Here is an 18764-nt window from a genome sequence, read left to right on the forward strand (position 1 = left end):
GCCCCCCGCGCTCCTGCCCCCGCCCCTGGCGCCGGAGGGAGGGAGCGCGCGGCGCCGCTCGGTCTCGCGCCGCTGATTGGCGCGCGGGGCGGGCGCGAGCCGCGGCCGTTGCAGGGGCGCGCGGGGCGGGCGCGAGCCGCGGCCGTTACGCGGCGGCACCGGGGTCCCCGCAGCGGCAGCGCCGGGTCCCGGCAGCTATAGGGGCAGTTCTGGGGTCCCCACAGCGACAGGGTCCGGCAGCTATAGGGGCAGTTCTGGGGTCCCCACAGCAATAGGGGCAGAGAGCCTCACCACTGCAGAGGCAGATCTAGCATCTCGCTGTCTATAGGGGCAGATCTCGGGTTCCTCCAGCTATAGGGCCACAGTTAGGGGCCTTGCTGCTATAGGTCTAGCTCAGAAATCCCTGCAGCTGTAGGGGAGGATCTGGTGTCCTGGCACTATAAAGGCAAGTGTCTTTGCTGCTATAGGGCTGGAAGAGAAATTCTTGCAGCTGTTGGGGTGCGCGAGGAAGCACAGTGCCGCAGCTGCAGGTTGGGTCTCCGGTGTCGTGGGGTATCTGAACGTAGCTCGGAGACCTGCTCTTCTGTATAGGTAGAGATCCTCATGGCTATAGAGAAAGCTCAGAGATCATAGCAAGCAGGTGGGCAGTTCAGAGACCCCCATTGCCATAGGAGCAGCTCAGAGGGCTTGGCTAGGGGCTTGGAGATCCCATCGCTGGAAGGTCCGGACTGGCACAGATCTGCCAGATTTATTTGTGACATCCCTCTGCCAGCGTGTGGGACCAGGTTGTCTCACAAGCCATACGGCCAGGCCACAGACGACGAGGGACCACTGGGGCCTGCAAGAGACCTTAACAGGTGATATGCTCCCAGCAGCCTTGGAGGAGGGACGAGAGAGGAGTACTTCAGCCCACCGCTGGAAGCAGTGCCCTAGAGACCCAGGTATGTGACACCCCTAAGCCGTATTAGAGGCTCCCCAACAATATGATCCACAGAGCCAGCTGCTTTCCAGGGTCTCCAGAAGGATTTTCCTTAGGGACAGGCTAGACAGGGGCAAAGGACAAATGGGGAGCACCAGTGGGTGACATTGTGGGCTGTCAGCTATGCACTGGCATTGAAATGCTGCTCTCCTGTTGTGGGCAGAGGGGTAGAGCTGGAGTGTGTCTTCCTTCCCCTCCCATAGACTTGTCTGCTGGACTCTGCAAGGCCGTGTGGTGCTTTGTGGTGCTACTGGGTGCTGGGAAGTGGGACCTGAAAGTGAAAGTGAAACCTGCATGGAAGTGGACGAAAGCCCCTTTCCAGTGTCCCCAGCAGGAGACCGGGCAAGGCTGCTGCGGAGGGGGAACATGGGAGTATCACAGAGAAAAGCTCAGGAGGGCATAGCACACTGGATAACAGGCCAGGATTTAGTTTGCTGTAAATGTTATTTCCATCCCTGCTGACCATCCTTGAGAAGACAGAAGGTTCTGTGTGCCGCAAGATGCAGCATCTGTAGCTCATGATAGCCTACCCCGTGGGTATCCTCATCTGCTTATTCCAGGCCTGTACCTCCCATGCAAACACCAGGGCCTTTCTCCCACCCCAGGGCTCCTGCCTGCCTGATATGGGATCTGAAAACCAGACGTGTCCGGTGTGCAGGGTCACAGACTGGAGGAGCGGCAGTGGCTCTGGGAGACACTGGGGGAAGTGTCACTGGGGCGGAGAGGAGCTCTGTTGTCATATGACTTAATGTTCCAGATGTGCTTCCAGTCACATGAGCTGTCCTGGCGCTGATTTGTGCAGCAGACTGGTTACCCAGCAGTCTGCAGCATCCTTAAAATGCTATTAGTAAAAAGTGCATCTGCCTGCGCACAAGAGGCCTGTCAGTTTTCTGGATTGGATCAGTGTTTGTGGATAAATACTGCTGCAACGAGGCTCTAGGTTTCCTCTGGAAGCAGTATACGGGGTATGTTCTGGGTTCCCAGCAGGGGCAGCGTGACTGGGAAGCTTTTTAGTACCTTCAGTGTAGGTATAAGCATCTTCTTGTGGATGTAGGGTCAAAGCCATAACGGTACCTGAGGAGGGGGCACCATTCTAATTGGGGCTGGCAGGGCAGGGGAGGGAGGATAACCCGACTCTTCCAGTCACAGGCTGCCGGGGAGAAGGGGCGGGTGGCGATGATCAGTACGTATTTCGGTTCCATGGTCGCGAGTGAGTGTGACCACATTCTAACGTGGTGAAGAACCAGCTCAGCCTTGTAACAGCTCAAGAGAGTGGCAAACGGCTGCTTTTTGACTTCATTCAAATCAGCAGGTTCAGAGAACTTGGGTCCAGAAGTTTTGAAAAGAGCTGGCCGATGAGCTCTCTGTTCCAGCAAAACTGTTCAGTGAATTAATAAGATTTGCCAGCTGACGAGGAGAAAGCTGATACTGGCCACCCTTTCAAAGATTATTAGGAAAAGGGAGCCTGTGATGAAATCTATGTGAAATAATGTAATATTCAGTAAGGAAGGCAAGGAGGTTGTTGCTAGTCAGCTTGGATTAAAAGACAGTGGATTCTGTAAAACTAACACATAACCTCACCCAGGAAAAAAAAAAAAACAGCTTAAATATTCCGTGATAAAAGTGTTGCTGTGATACACATTGATGGCTGTCAGGCATATGACTTGGAGTTGCATGATCTTTTGTTGGATTAAAAACTCAGAGGTCATAAGACAAACCGAGCCCCCAGTCAGTGAAGTGACAGCAGGCTGACGGCTTTAGATAATCGGTGGATTGTCAGTGGAGAGTCAGCATTGTCCAGATGTGCTTTAATGGGATACCAAGGGTGGTTTCTGTGGCCCTGAAGAATCATTCTATCATATCCTTAGGAGAAAATGAGTTTGCAGAGAATACACTGATTGGGACAGTCTGGACAAAGTGACTGCAAACAAGTTTCGTACATGAAATGATGGCAAATCTGAAGTCAGACACCTCCACATAAAGACTGCAGGACTGCTGAGCTGGGCACCAGTCTGTGAAGCTGGGATCGTGGGAAAGGCTTGCTAGTCAGGCAGTCGTGTGTGGCTAGAGGGATTCATGTGTGATCCAGTGAACAGAAGGTTGGATCTGAGAGGTTTTCATAGAGTTTTTCTGCAGCCCCTGGAGGAAACCTGTGGACACATCTCCACAGTGCAGGAAGGTTGCTGATAAACCTGCAGTAGTTCTTGGAAGAGCCGTGGGACTGGCTGGTCAATGTGATGCTCCCCCTTGCATTTTGCAGCAGCAGGCATGCGTGTTCTGGGGGATCCAGCCATGCCAGAGAGAGTGCTTCAGACCTGTTTAGCCTTCTGTAGATAACTGGGTTGAGTCAGCCCTGAGTGGATTTGGGGGCTGTCGTGTGATCCCTATGCCAATCTATTTTGGAGGGCAGAGCACTGGTTAGCTGGTGCTGGAAGGGCATGGAAGGCAGGCAAGTGCGGTTATTAAAAAAACCAAACCAGCTTAATAATAAACAAACCGTTCACAGAGTGAATCTGTATTGATCATCACAGGAAAGGCTGAGGTGACTCCATTATGGTTTAGGATTGTCTACAAGGAAGTAAAAATTTGCTGAGGGCTCTGCAGTCTGAAAGATACCATATAATGAAATAAAATGAAGGGGAAGCAGGAGTGCAACATATTCAGACCAGAAATAAAGTGTATTTTTTTGCAAGAGGGTAATTAATCATTGGGGAAAAATACTTTACTGAGCAATGTGGTAGATTTTCCATCACTGGCAGTGTTCCCCAGTAATAAATATTGGCAGCCAGGAATGAAAGAAGAGTTAGAGGAAGACTTCTTCTTAAGAGTCTCTACAGAGGAGGTGAGGATGACTCGGGGAAGCCCACCAAACATAAGGACGTGGATCTAGACCTGGTTGTGGAGGGCGACAGCAACTGGGACTTCTGCAGGGTAGCAAGGACCTGACAGGAGGAGCTATGGAATAGCTGCTGGAGTCCCTGGGATGTGAGGTATCAGAGGATAGTAGATGGGACCACAAAGGTGACTGAGGGGATCTCGGCCTGGAACTGCTTTTAAGCTGAGGCTTTACCAGTGGCTGCTGCCTGTGCTACATCGCAGCTGTGCAGCAGCTCTGTCTGCGCCTGTCTCCTGCCTCTGCAAGTCTGACCCTGGCCCAGACTCACAGGCTTGGCTTCCTGCTTTGACCCAGGACCTGCCTCATCACTATGGACTTGCTGGGGGCTCAGTTGCTGGCTGTGCCTGACTGTTGTGTGTGACCCTGATCCTGACCCAGGCATGCCGCTCTGCATCCCAACTCCCTATCAGTGAGATCACTGCTTGTGCCTGTGTTACTGTCATGCTCCCAACTCATCGTCCCTTGTGGAGCGGTTGGCCTTTACTGCTCCCTGGCAGTGGGATTCCCAAGCAAAATTGATGTGACACAGGCAATTTATGCCAACACAAAATTTTGTGCTGTGTGTCTCTGTTGTATTTGGTTTCATTCCAGGTCATCTACAGATGCTTCTACCACCTCACCTGGCTCTGGCTGGAAGGAATGAGAGTGAAAACATGAGCCAGGTTTTGCATATTGGCTATGCTGTGCTAGGTTGCCCCCTGGCCTGTGGGTTTAAGTGCTTCCCAGCAGTGTGACGGAGCCCTTCCCTGAGTGAAAGCTGCCAGAGTATAGCTGTAATTTGTGCCAGTTGCCTGGGTCAGCCAAGGTGCTTTTCCGTCAGCAGGGATATGCTAGGGTATAAAGAAGTTTTACCCACAGCCTCTTCCCTGGATGCTCTTGAGCTCTTGGGGAGATCCTTTGCCTGGGAGTCACTCCCACACAAGGGAGCTGGTTCAGACGTCCCTGGTAATCCTGTGAGTGGCTGCAATACAGAGTTCTGGCTGTTTCCAACCCCATGGTGTTAATTTTCCATCGATGGAAGAGAGGTAACACAGGAGATGGCCTAAAAGCCAAATATTCCTGCAAAGACTGAGTCTGGAAAGCTGGGTAATGGTGGCAATGTTAAACATCCACATGGAGCTGTCACTGTGTGCTGGACCGCTCCGGTACCCAGTCACTGCGCAGCTCTAGCAGAGTGTCTCTGACAGGGCCGCACTGCGACACTCTGAACCTGGCGTGAGCTTTGACACCGCCAGGCAGGAAGCACTGGGGAGAGTGGGCCTGGAGGTTTCTCCCCGCATCCAGGCTCAGCCAGCTCTGTTTAAGCATCTTAAATGACAGGTTTGGCCAACCTGTCCTTAAACTCCTCCAAGGGTGGTGATTCCTCCCATCCCCAGATGAACAATTTCAGTGCTCCACCACCAAGCTTTGAATGCTTTAAAGACTGTTCTTAATTCCGTGATGCTGTTGGGATATTGATCCTGCTTTACAACTGGGTAAAATCAGGCTTCATCTTGACTGCAGAGGAATATTCAAGTCCCCAGGCTTGCTGGGAAGCCCTTAAACCTACAGGTCTGAGGTGGGCCTGGCACAGCACAGCCAGTACCCTCAATGAGCCACCAGCGTCCTTCTTGCACTTGTGTCCTGGTCATTGCTTTAGGAGCAGAATCTCCCTTGACATCGCCTCTCTTCCTTCCCCTTGCGCTTCCCTTCTCATGCTGCATAACAGACGATGACAAATGTAGGATAAGGCCCTGGTTTTCTAACCTGAACTAGGATGCACTTGCTGGATGATACAGTGAGAGGAGAGGGCTGACAGCCCTTTTGGTACAGATTGAATTTACATGGACAGTAAAGTCAAGTTTTCCAAAGGCTTTGCTTGCGCTCTCCAAAGAGGAAGGAAACAGAGTAACCCATCTGTTTATCAGAGTCCTTGTGTTGCCATCTGAAGGCAGACAAAACATTAATAAATAACAAGGGAAGATATTCAGCATTTTACTCAGTGTTGGTGGAAAAGCAGAGCTAGCCAGTGGAAGCGGCTGGGTAGCTTCCCAGGAGCGTGGGATCTAGCTCTCGCTGCTGCCTGTGGCACGAGGTCTCACCTCTCCGTGCCTGTATTTTCCATCTCAGCTGCTCTGTGCTGTAGCTGTGGTAGTTGTGGACTGGCTGCTGTGTGAGTCCTGACTTTGCCTCTAGAGTGGGAACAGGCCCTATTTTGCGGTAGTTTAAGAAGAGGTGCACTCAGTGGCCTCACACACGATATTTGGGGCAAAACAGGAGATGGGAAGAGACAGAGGATGGGATGACAGGATACAAGCAAAGGTGGTATAGTCACTGACCCTCACTGGGGCATTTAGATCCTGTTGTAATACTGAAGTTGAAGGAATAGGTCAACAGACTGACAACAAATTTTTCTTCAGTGAACAGTGATTGGAGATGTGTTTTCAATGGTTAAGAGCTTGAACGCGTTCATGGGGCCTGACTCACACAGGAGAAAAAAAAACCCAAATCCAGGTGCTCCAAATCACTCCTGAATGTGGATGGTAAATCTCACACACAGTTCTGGCTCTGCACTCCAGCAAGTGCTCATGAAATTCCCATTTATACTTCTGGGATTTGCATCATTGCTTCAGGGAGCCAGAAATTGGGGCTGGAGAGGACTGGGTGCCTGGGGTGTGGGAAATTCAGTAGGGACTCTAGAAAGAGGGTAGGGAGAGGGGTCAATAGATGGATGTGGCACAGAGGGACCCCCTCCAGGCAGGAGGGAGGAATAAGGAGGTGAGAAGACACAGAAAGGAATAGTGAAGGGATGGGCACACAACTGTGTGTGAAGAGCTAGAAAAGCAGAGGATGTGAGGGGATAGGGTGGTGGGGGATACAGGGCTGACTTTGGGAAAGGTGCAAGGAGAGGAACAGTAGTCATGCAGAAAAGTGAAGAGGGCAGAAGGTAGATGCTGGAGAAAGCACAAGAGCCGGAGGGGGTGTGAAGAGGGATCAGGGCTGGGGAGAAGTTGGAGTTCTGTTTTAAACTGCTAGCACCATCCTTGAGGTATAACTGTGAAGTCTCCGAGTCGTTGGAGGCTGCTCCTCTGGCCTTGCCTCCTTGCTAATAAGCTTTCCTGTCTGACCCAGGCTCGTTCCCACGTGCCAGGAATGAGTTTAATTTTCCATCCCACTGTAGCCAAGTTTGTCATTTAATAACCCCCCACCCCGCCCTGATCTCTGTCCTCTCTATAAGCCAGATGAACAGATGGGAGGGCAAAGGGATAGAAATGCCTGGCACTTCCCAAACTGGAAAAGGAGAGAATCAAAGCCTTTCAGATGCGAAGAAAAGGTTTCTTTCCTTTCTCAGCTCTGTCTCTGTTCCTGTGTGTTGTTCAGGCCTGACCAAACACCTCGCATACATGAGGGAAAGAGAGGGAGCCCCTGCAGGGTGAGCATGCCTCTCTTTCACTGATTCCCGTTTTTGGAGCAAGGCAGGGGGACTTGTTTTTGAGTATTTGGGTTTGGGCTCATCACAGAGCAGTGACAGTGAGCTGGCAGCATCTGATGCGGTGCCAAAGGGAATGATAGTTCATGTACACAGGGGCATTTGTTAAAGAAAACAGCTGCAGCTCATGATGCAAAGCAAACAGCTTCTCCGTGGCTTGAATTCCAGCTTTGTTTCCTTTGTTGACCAGGAACTAGCCTTGCGTTAGCCCACTCAGCAGCAAAGTCTGATACCTGAATAGCAGGCTGCAAGAAAACCTGATATTAAACAGGGAAATGAAGTAGGGAGGATGTTTTCTCATCCTATGGTTCTCTTGCTCAGAGCTAGTTGTCCACATGAAGCTTGCCTTATCCCTTTTATCTAAGCCGGAGGAGTTAAACAGCTGTGGCAAGGCACCTGTGGGAGTGCTGCTGGTGAACTCTTGCAGCAGTCTTGCGCTCTTGGTCTTTGCCCTGTTTTCTGAAGCATCTCACACACGTCCAGCACGGTGCCTTGGCTTCTCTCCCAGCCAGCTCCACATGGAGACCTGGAATGGGAGGGGAGCTGCTGGGCCTGTCCTGCAGCCAGGTATGTGTCACTGATTTTGCTCCTGTGGCACCAATGTCAAACAGTAACATGAAGCTTAGACTGAGCAAGACATCACAGGCTCAGGGAGTTCTTACAAACTGCTCTCCTGTTTGATCTACCTGAAGCCTTGAACTGCAGAGGGATTGGGCAGACACTTGCAGGGAGGGCTCTTAAACCTGCCTAGGTCGTGTGTCACAGTCTAGAGTGAACAGTGTGGCCCTTCCCTTTGTGAACACCTTATTCAGCCGCATATACAACACTACTTGCATCCTCAAAGGTTTTTAATGACAGTTCAAAGAGTTTGAGGTGTTTTTGTATGATACTGACACTGTTTTCTGCCTGCCTGTGTAATTTCTGTTTGACTATCTTTAACTATCTCAAAAAAAAAAAAAAAGAGAGAGAAAGAAATAAAGAAAAACAGCCCTAAACTGAAAGCACTGAGGGTCCGTGTACTTGCAGATATAGCTCAGAGGAAAGGGAACGGCCTTTGCTGTCATCTTTACAGTTGTGCGAATCACCTGCTGTTCTAGTAACTAGTTCATGATGCCCTCAGGATGTTTGTGTAACTATCACATTTGGAAATTACAGTTACGCTGCAGCTACTTAAACAGAAGACACTCATATATGTTCATATACATATATATGTGTGTGTTTTTTTTCCAGTTGTGGCTTTTCCATGCCTGTGACTGATACAACCGTCTCAGCCCAAATGGACAGATGGATTTGTTCCTTTTCTTTCCTTCTCTTCTGTGCTGCTTCTCTGCTGATGCTGGGAAATGCAAATCTGCTGCAGGAGTTGGACCCCCAGGAGTATTTCAGTAGCTTGCAAGCTGGCAGGGCATCCCTAGCTTATTTCAGCCACAATGGTATGTATTTAACATCAGCCTGGATTTTCAGGAAAGGCTCGTGTAAGGGTGTGCATGAGCGTAAGTGGAACAATGAAGAGGCAATTCCTAAGAATTTTAAACCCCAAGTGATTTGAAAGAGCAAGTCAAGCTCAGCTGGAAGCCATCCCGCTTTGCAGTGGGTGCTCTGCCACTAAGTGGTGGATATCTCGCCATTTGGGGGCCTCTGATCTAAGACTCCAACCCCTGGCACCCAGGGGCGTCACAGTGGCTTTAGTGAAGGGAAGGAGGGAAATCCAGGTGGACTCAGGGACTGCCCAGAAGGGATAGCTCCATTAGTGCCCATGTTCCCCCTCGTCAGAGGTACCTCGGGCAAACATGGGCAGGCTGTGAGTGAGTTACTCCCAGCAAGGCTAGCAGGGCCTGGCCCAGAGAGAAAAGCTGCTCTCCTTCTGCCTCATCTGTAAGGGGAAGATATTGAAACCAGCTATTTTTGATGTTTCAGTTCCTCCCAGTGCCCAGCCCTTCCTGGAACAGATTGAGAACTCGGTTGAGGCTCTCCAGGACTATGGGATTTCAGTGGTGAAGGTAAATGGGGACAAGGAGGGGGACAGGCTATTTGTGCAGGTTATCTCTGCAGAGATGGTTGCAGGGTGGGCAGCATTTGTCTTTACCGACCTTGGGAACTGATAGCAGTGGGATCCCACAAGAAAGTGGGTGCTAGCTGAGCAGGGCATCCCATTTTACCCCTTGCCGTGCCTGCAGTAACCACACCACACTGCTATGAAATAAAAGCATTGCACCTGCTCTTTGTGGGGTGTGTCACACCTTCTGCCTGTGGGACAGGGGCAGGTTCCTGTGTCCAGGAAAGGCTTTACATTGCACAAGCTCCCAAAATGGTTAGAGAGCAGAGCAGAAGACTGGCTGTACAGTGAGTCAGGCAGCCTAAGCTGCTCCTGGCCTCCCAGTTCAGTCTCAATAGATGAACCCAGTAAAACCAGTGCGCATCCTTTTCCTGACAAGCCTCCTAGGGCATAGTTGGAGTTGTGGTCTGACCCAGGAGTCTGGTGCGTGGATGACCACAGGGTCTGCAGGTACAAAACTGTAACACTTTGACTTGCAGTCATGGGTTTAGGGGGCGTTTAGCTATTCACATTTTTCTTGCAAATTGGCCTTTTTCATGGGAAACCCATGTGCCAGCCTCAGCTGGCTGATCAGATCGTGACTTCCCAAGTGACTGCAACTGGTGTGTAGTGTTGCATGGTTAATACTCTGTACCTGTTAGCAGGGTACAAGGGTGAATATCATCTCCACTGCGCTGCCCAGGAAGGCATCAGCCTGCTGGTCTCGATCAGAGCATGGGATTTGCATTTCTCCTTCCAGCCTTGTGCACTGGGAAAGAGGAAGCTCAAGCCATGAGGAATGCTGGATGGTGTCAGTTCACTTATTTTCAATCCAATGAAATATTTAAAATAAGGTTTTTTTAGCTGAAATTTTATGCAGCTTTAGGTGAGAGAATTGCAAATTCAGACAAATGTAATTGGATTTTATAAGAAGTGCTTATATATACACATGTTGCTTTTCTTCCAGACACAGACTAGGTTTGATAAGCAAATTGTGGTCTGTCACTTTGAATATACTGGGAAGTTCATAAGGTCCCTTGCTCCTGCTTGACCCTGATCAAGGCAGGCTGAGCTGGAGAAATGACTTACAAACTCCAGTCCTCAGCACTGGCCTCCATTCACCGTGTTGCGTGATCATATTTTTTCTCCCAGCAGGTTTGGAAAGGCTGTATTTACACTCTTGAATGGGAGAAAGCTTTGGTGCTGTATGTTTGTAGTCATTTGTGGAGCTGAATGTCCAACTACATGCTTTCAATGTCTAGGTTAACTGTCCCAAAGAAGATGTCTCAAGATACTGTGGGAAAGAAAATGCATTAAGGAAAGCCTACCTGTTCAGGTAAGGCGGGCTTTCTGGGTGTCACACTGTGATTTCTTTCAAGTGCAAAGGTTTGAAGGAAATGCTGTCAGCAAGCAGAAATGTCTGCATAGAAATAAAGGAGCCATGAGGACAGCAGTGACAGAGCTTAGTGAAAGTCCTCCATAAGGTTCAACACACGTGGAGTATATGCTTTGTATGCTTTTATATGCTTCAGTCTGAAACTCATACGTGGCTCCAGAGCCTTTGCCTTTCAGCCCACATTTAACCTGTGGAAAGCAGGGATGGAGACTAAAGGTCTTGCCTTGGTAGTGCTTGTGCTTGGGATTCCTAGGAAAACACACCAGACCAGAGCCTCAGATAAAATTTTGTGCAGTTCTTTTGATCCCAGAGGAGCTCTGTGCATGTATGGCAGCTGCAGATGTGGCCTGGGGGCTCTGGAGTAGTGTTGGAAAGACAGCCCTTGTTCCAGGTCTGTATAAACTATCCTGGAAGGATCAATCAGAGTTAGAGGCAGAGTGTCTGTCTCTACCTGGATTTAGCTGTCTCTTCCATCAAATGAAGCTAGCAGAGGGCAAGTGTAAATTAGCAAAATGAGAGAGTTCTTCACACACTGTAGTTAATCTATGGCATTCCTGTCACAGGAGGCAATGGATATGAAAAGTTTATACAGCTTCAAAAAGCAAATGAGCAAGTTCATGAAATAAATATTTATCAGGTGCTGCAAACAGCAGCACCTCTGGTTCAGGAAGCTACAAATTGCTGGAAGCTTGGAGAGTATTCTGGGGAAATATTGCTATATTGCTTGCCCTGTCTTCTGTTCTTCCTTGGACATCTCCTTTTGACTGCTGTCAGAGGCAGGAATCTGGGCTAGCAGGACCTAGAACAGTACAGGTTGATCTTGGATGACCTTGAATAATATGAGTGTTGGACCCTGATAGACATAACTGTTGGACATTATTTTAGATGAGAGCAAATGTTTATGTGAAACAATCACAATCACTTTATATTGTGAACTTGAGCATAAGCTAACAGTTCTGTTACTTTTTAACGCAGAGATATAGTTAAAAAAAAAGGGCAAAATGATTTGATGGAAGGGTAGTGTTAGGGGAAAGAGAAGGACAAGGGAAACTGGGCAGCATTTGCTATGATGCACTGTGAGGATCTGGCCAGAGAAGAGACTTTGGTGCATCACGGAAGACATGGTCCAGTAAGGGCATGGATGAAGGAAAATGAGGACATGGGATACTTGAATCAAAACTTCTGGAAGGCATGAGAGTGGATTCTTAACCTCATCCAAAATGATAAATTTTAGTTAGATTCTTGGAGTGGGGAAATTGAGAAAAAATGCAATTTTATGGAAACTATGAAACCATAAAACATAGTTCTGCCTCATGAAACCATAAGAGAAATCCTCAGTCAGTGTTCCTCTGTGCATGTTGGCTCCCATCACCAGCTCACCCAAGATTACATTCAGTCCATTAGGTTTTGGATCTGTCTCAGAAAGAAACACTCTTTTGTGCTCTTCCTGCTGGTGTGGTTAGCTCATCAGCCCTTGGATGGAGGGGGTATCTCTTGGTCTCTCCATGGATTGTCAGATGGAAGATTGTCCATGTATCAGGCAGAGATTTTTCAAAACTGAGGTGCTCAATTGACTTTTATGTATGATCCACAAAAACGTTTCCTTTCCTGGTGAGAGACCAGGGTGATACTTCATATCAGAGGGTGATACTTCATAGATAAAGCCCTTCTGTAACATCACACTCTGTGCTAGGCTTCTCATCAACAGTCCCCAGATGCTGAATGAAATGGCAGTGACAGAGGTGACTCTGCTGTATCTTGCCGACAGTATTGCCTGGACAGAGGAGGAAGTCAACTGCTAGCAGGGAGACTCTACTAGTTCTAGTAACTCCCCAAGTTCAGTCCTGACTCTTTCCAGCTGTACCTGCCAGCAGATACCAGGAGGTGTTCAGCCCAGCTAAAATGAATTTAGTTTGTGTAACTAGTCTTTCATGGTTTCTTGGTTGATTTTCTTTCTTCCTTCCCCAGAGGTAACATACTCATCAGAGAGTTCCCTACTGATGCTTTGTTTGATGTGAACTCCATCGTTGCTAATGTTCTGTTGTAAGTACAGACCAGATTCATCTCTATGAAATAGTTTACTTTCCATTTTCACTTGTTGATAGAAAGTTTTGTTTAAATACAAACTCCGCATATTTCAGAGGCTGTTTTCAGCCAAGTAGAAGGCTGCCTCTCTCCCCAGTATGGTTTGACCCTGTTAAATCTATGCCCTTGAGATGACTTGCCAACACACATCTGGGCAGCTGTATCTGGCTGTGAATCTTGCATCTGCCAGCAAGAAGCTGCAGTTTTGCCTTCTGTTTTACCCATCATGGTTGTGTGGCTGCAAATTCTCTCTTAAAAGGAAATAGCTGTTAATGATTTTTTTTTTCTGGCTTCTCAGTGCCCTGCTCTTTAATGAAGTTAAATATGTTGAAACGCTGGCAGATCTTCAGAACATAGAAAACTCGCTGAAAGGGAGGTCAAACATGGTCTTTGCATATGTACCAGCTACTGGGACAGCAGGTAATAACACTCAGCTTTTTCTCTTTGCTCTCTTCCCAGAGCTTTCTTTACTAAGGTGGAAGGGAGCTGGGTTTCTGACCCAGAATCCTTCAAGTGAAGGGTTGTAGGAACATAAAAGGGCCACCCAGATCCAGATGGGAATTCTCCACCTCTGTTTGTCTCTCTGTGTTTCCAAAGGAAAATTCCAGGGCTATTTTGCTGGGAGCTCACAAACATTCAGAAATGTTTTTTGAGAGGGAAAGCAAGCCAGGAGTTTGCTGTCTTAATGAATAAACCCATTAGCAAATCTCTGGTTATGCAGTAAAATGCGTTCACTTAAACCATCTTCATGTTTACTGCGAATCAGCAAGTGGGTTCAGCTCCAGTGACTCAGTTACCTTCGAGGAGTGTCCTCAAGCAGTTTTGTATTTTTACTGAGAGGTTTCTGGGCCTTGATGTTTACAACTGGTGAAGGGTGAAGGGTGAGATCTGGAGTGGGCTGAGAAAGTATGAATTAGTCTAGCTTTTCTTTTTCCTCTCCAGAGCACAGAGCTGTGATGGAGGCGGCTTTCGTCTATGGAACTGCCCACCAGTTTGTTCTGACAACTGAGGCAACATTGATGAAAGACACTGGGTATGTCCAAACACCACCCCACTCCCGCCCCGGTAAAGCAGCTTCCCTGCAGCATTTGCTCTACTCTTGTTTTCTTAGATTCCCAGGTCAGATCTGGCATTGGCATCCTTGCTAACTTGCATGGGAGAAATAAATCACTTGTGCTGGAAATGGATCTCTCCGCCTGAGCTTAGAGCATTCACATGTCAGGCCTATTCTGCAGTTGAGCTCACTTGTGGCCTCATGCTGAGCTAGAGAGCAGGATGAGGGGTGATCACTGAACACATTGTGGGCAGATATTTTCCAGTGGAAGATCAGCTTGGAGTCCTCAAGGATATTTAGGGATCTGCTTCCAACCAGCTGGAAGTGCTGACTATTCTCAGCCCCCTTGGATGACAGCAAGATCAGGGCCTGCATGTACATTTTCCGTCTCTAAGGTAAAAGACCCCAGCTTGGGATGGTACTAGGTTGTTATGTCAAAGACGGACGGTCAGCCCTATTTTGCTTTGCCAAAAACAGCTGGTGCTTGTGTTCCTGGACCAGCCATGTTATGACTGCTCGCTGAATGGGATTTCATAGGAGAAGAGCCCTCTGTCTCCCTTCCGTGGCTGACTTATTAACTCTCAGCCATGGGTTCCCTGGACCTTTGTGAACGAATCCATCTGTGCAGTGGGTGAGGTCACGCTGGAGTTACTGCAGATCAGGAGTACCACTCCACTCAGACCCCCTCCTTTCTCCCCGGTGCAGCTCACATATGTCAGGAGGTCTGTGCTAGTACCTCACTGATTTTCTTGGGAGTGGATATAACTGATGTTATAGTCCCAAAATATGCCTTGTGCTTTGTTGAGCAAATCTGGCTGTCTGAGAAAGATAAGAACAACTCTAGTGGGTCAGAGCAAAGGCCATCCAGCTCTGTATCTTACCTCTGCCATGGCCGTAGATGCTTACCAAGGGGTATGAGAAAACAGACATTTGTTGTGTGCAGCCACCCAGCTTCTGGTAGTCAGAAGTTTCAGGACTCTCAGAGCCAGCATTGGACCTGCGTCGTAGTGTTAACAGACACCAGCAGACTCATTCTCCTGGAAACTGTCTCATTCCTTTAAACCCATTTTTACTGTTGGTCTCCATGACTTCCAGCAGCAGTGAGTTCTGTAGTTCAACTGCATGAGACAGTGCTTCCTGGAGTGTAGTATTTGAGACTTCCCACCTGATGGCTTCATTGGATCTGGCCAGCTCAGGCCATCTGTTCCCTCTGAAATGGGAGGAGCTGAAATAAAAGGGCAGATCCTTTTACATGACTTGCTGCTGATGGCCAGGCTGTCTGTGCGATCTGCTGCAGTCCAGAAGCTGGGAGGGAGGAAGGTGAAGATGTCAGACAGGAGAAAAGAGGATGCTGCACCTTCAGCAAAGGGTTTATACAAGGCTTTTCTGGCTCTCATGTCTCCACTGCAATTTGCCTGTCATAGCTGCAGAGGTTTGGGCTGTGTGGTTACTTGACTCTGACGTTTTTTTCACCTCCACTGTTGGGAACAGATGGGATTCACCTTTCTTTGTTTGGTTGACATTGAGGACAGCCCAGGCTTCTGGCAAGCGAGGTTACAAGCAGCCTATTGCATGTTATTTTCAATGCATGGCCTGCCTATAAGTGGCACCATGGCAATATCTTTACCTGCTTGTGTTTTATTTCCTCACCCTCACATCCTGCCCAGCTGCAACATGGCAGGACCTTCACCTCTCAGGAGAGGGTGAGGAACTTTGGGGGGACAGCTCATACTTCAGGCAACTCCAGGGCACACCGGGGACAGGGAGCAGTGGGTGCAGGCATGGTCATGGGACCCTTTGGCTGGTGTCCCTTTTGCTGACAGGAGACCCTGGCACACATGGGCAGTGATAGCTCCAGCTCCTCTTCTAGCTCATCTAGGACAAGCTGCAGTTCTCCCCTCTCCTTTTTATCTGCGCCTCTTCAACGGAGGCCCTGCCTCAGCAACTTCCTCCTGGCCGTGGCCAAGCCATCCATTCCCACACCTGGAGAAGGAAACTTGAAAGACAGATCCCAGCAACCATGGGGACTGTTTCCTCACTCTCTCACACTTCTGAGCAGGACAGTGGCAGGGTCCACCAGCTCTTTGGACATAGTCGTGTTGATGAGCCCTCCAGCTTTCTCCTCTCCAGGCAGGGCCTCAGCCCTTCCTTACCTGGAAGATGTTGGGAGGCAGTGGCTGAATGCAGGTAACACCAGGGCAATCACAGAAGTGGTCTTTCCCTAGGTTGTGATCCTGTCCTTTGGGGATTATGATCAAAGATGGTGTTTGCGACTACCGCTAGATGGCACGGTTGCCCTTTGGACAGGATGTGGCTTCATGCTACTTAAAACAGAGAGGATGCCAGCTGGCCATGTCCTTAGCCAGCGAAATGATAGTAGCTTCACCAACATGAGTAGCTTTCAGCCAACCAGGGCTGCAGGCTTTGGGATCTTAATGTAACGCTCTGCTCTTCCAAGGAGAGATCTGAAAGCCCTTTGCAAAGAAGGTGATCCCTATTTTAGAGATGAGGAATGGATGCATAGGAAGAGGAATGTGACCTCCCAAAGTTGACCTGCAGGCTGACACCAGTAATAGCATCAGGACCAGGAACTATTTGGCTCCAGGGAACAAAATGTCGCTGCTTCCTTCGGCACAGCCGTGCCAACCCTGCCCAAAAGGTGAAATATTCCTTATACAGCCTGTAGGATGTCATCAGTTAGGTAACAGACATGAGCAAGCATGTACTTCATCTGTTCTCCTCCTGCCAGTATCCCCTCTGTGACATGGCTGGTCCCACTGAGAAGAACTTAGCTTGTGGCTTCCTCGAGATGAGCTGGGCCAGCTGGTCTGGGATTGAGGTTATGTTACACCCAGTGAGTCAGGTTCTTTGTTAGATGATCTGCATAATTCGGAAGATGATGCCTGGGAGCAGTAGGGTTCTCAGAAAAGTCCCATGAGCCTTCCAGACCCTGGATTTGAGGATCATCTGCCCTGTAAAACATGGCAGCAAACACTCTCATTCTGGCAGGGTGTTTTAAAACCCCGTGGTGGATCCCTAGCTCAACACTGTTTCCTTTTCTGTCTTGCAGCAATGGTGAGCCTGATGTATCTTCTGCCCAGCTGTTCTTCTGCCATTGTCAGCAGGCCATGGACCTGGCCCAGCCCTGCAGGAGGACGCCCATGGAGCAGGCTCTGACGATGCTGAACATCCACAGACACCTCAAGCTCATGGGGGCTCCCCTCGTGGTATGACTGGGAAGTCCTTGCAGGTTGTGCAGTGTGAGGGCAGCTGGGGCAGATATGAGGTTGGGGGAGGTCTGAGCAGAGGGCAAGCTGAGGGTGAGAATCTACCTTTCCCCATGAAGTTAACGGTAAAGCTCCCAGGCTGGGTCCAAGCAAAGAACAGATTTGAGACTGGATATGAGTGACACACCATTACTTTGCTGGGCTTGCTCGGACCTCCTTTCCAGAGAGCCCCAGCGCGAAGGTATGCTCCTGTACTTGTCTGTAAGCACTATGAGTGGAAAAGGGCGTCGTTCCCAATGGAGTGGAGGTGCCCCTTTGACTTTGCTGGGACTTGTGGGCTTCCCACAGGAGACTGATCACTTGAGGGAGGCAGATAGCAGTGATTCCTGCCTTGGTGGAGCACATGGGACAGAAGACTCCCGCTGTCTCTTCCCACAGAGTAGTAAACTTTAACAGGTCTCCTGTTCCCACTGATGACAGCTCTGCTCAGCAGAAAGTAGGGAAAAATGAGCTGGGAAGTGCATCCTCCAACTTAAGTGTTTCCTTAAGCAGCTCCATGCTGTCGTGAAGCAACATGTCAGATACAGGAAGGGAAAGGATGGCAGCTCTTGTTTCTTACAGGCAGGGTTTTCAAACTGCCTCAGGGAATGGATGCCAGATTCTCTTAAAAATTAATGGAAACTTGACATCCAAAATTGCTAGGCCAGAAAGAATAAGCATAATAAAGCCCAGATTTTTAACAGGGAGGGTCATGAAAGGTTGGAACAGTTTAACCAGGGTTGCATGAGTTCTGCTTCGATGGAAGTTTTGGAATCAGGATTGGTGGCTTTCTTCAGCTGGGGAATGCATGGTGGCTTGGACTGTGTAAGAGATGAGACTATGAGGTACCTCCTAGCATTGGAAACTGCAGACTGTGAAAACCCTGACCTAGCTTCAAAGTTTCAGTGGGGAAGTTGTTCTTTCCCTTTCATCTCAGCTTCTATCAGCTTGTTAAAGTGATGGCGATCTGGTGGTTGGTTTTTTAGGAAATGAGGCTTCCTGCAGTCTCACTGTCTGTCTGCCTCTCTGTGCCTCCCTTGCCAATTGCTTTTGAGTCTGTCAACCAATTTCAGATGTGTTTGACAAGCCTCAAAGATAATAAGTTCCCAGAAGCCCCATGGATATAGGTGGCTGAATGGAAGAGAGCTGAGGCACATTCAAATGTGTGGAGATGTGCTGCAGTATAACAATGTCTCTTTTCCAGACAGAAGTTGCTGAGGATCCAGAGAAGGTTTCCACTGTTCACTTACAGCTTGGGCTGCCACTTGTGTTCATCCTCAGCCAGAAAGAGACCTATGAAGCAGACAGGAGAACAGCAGAGTTTGTGGCCTGGCAGCTCTTGGGGAAAGCGGGAGTTGCCTTATTGTCCAGGTATTTGATCTCAGGTGTTCAGGGGACTCTCCTTGCTTTCTGTGATGTTTCTGAGCTTTATTACCTACAACGAGTCCCAGGATAATGGATTCATAGTCAGTGAGCTTACTAAGATCTGTGCGAGAGGCAGTAAAACTAGGTTCTCTCTTGCGAGAGCATGTCACATTTGAGGACTTCTCCGGAATCAGATTAGTTGGGTTTCAGCCTCTGGCT

The 18764-nt window shown here is 49.0% G+C and overlaps 1 protein-coding gene across 3 annotated transcripts in view; it reads left to right on the top strand.

Annotated features, from left to right (window-relative positions):
* Window positions 1–179: 179 nt before the first annotated feature.
* The window catches only part of TXNDC16 (thioredoxin domain containing 16), a 52612-nt gene continuing 34027 nt past the window's right edge, over window positions 180–18764 (top strand). For 2 of the 3 annotated variants that reach the window (XM_067295171.1, XM_067295173.1), the window contains exons 1-9: window positions 877–941; window positions 8575–8777; window positions 9262–9344; window positions 10642–10715; window positions 12744–12818; window positions 13159–13280; window positions 13803–13893; window positions 16985–17141; window positions 18385–18551. In XM_067295171.1, coding sequence (XP_067151272.1) covers window positions 8588–8777; window positions 9262–9344; window positions 10642–10715; window positions 12744–12818; window positions 13159–13280; window positions 13803–13893; window positions 16985–17141; window positions 18385–18551 — 959 coding nt within the window. In that variant the 5' untranslated portion in view covers window positions 877–941; window positions 8575–8587. Of the gene's footprint in view, window positions 942–8574; window positions 8778–9261; window positions 9345–10641; window positions 10716–12743; window positions 12819–13158; window positions 13281–13802; window positions 13894–16984; window positions 17142–18384; window positions 18552–18764 lie in introns of all 3 variants that reach the window. The other variant, XM_067295172.1, reaches the window with a different exon arrangement.

The sequence above is a fragment of the Apteryx mantelli genome, chromosome 4, assembly GCF_036417845.1.
Source record: "Apteryx mantelli isolate bAptMan1 chromosome 4, bAptMan1.hap1, whole genome shotgun sequence".
NCBI classification, from domain to species: Eukaryota; Metazoa; Chordata; class Aves; order Apterygiformes; family Apterygidae; genus Apteryx; species Apteryx mantelli.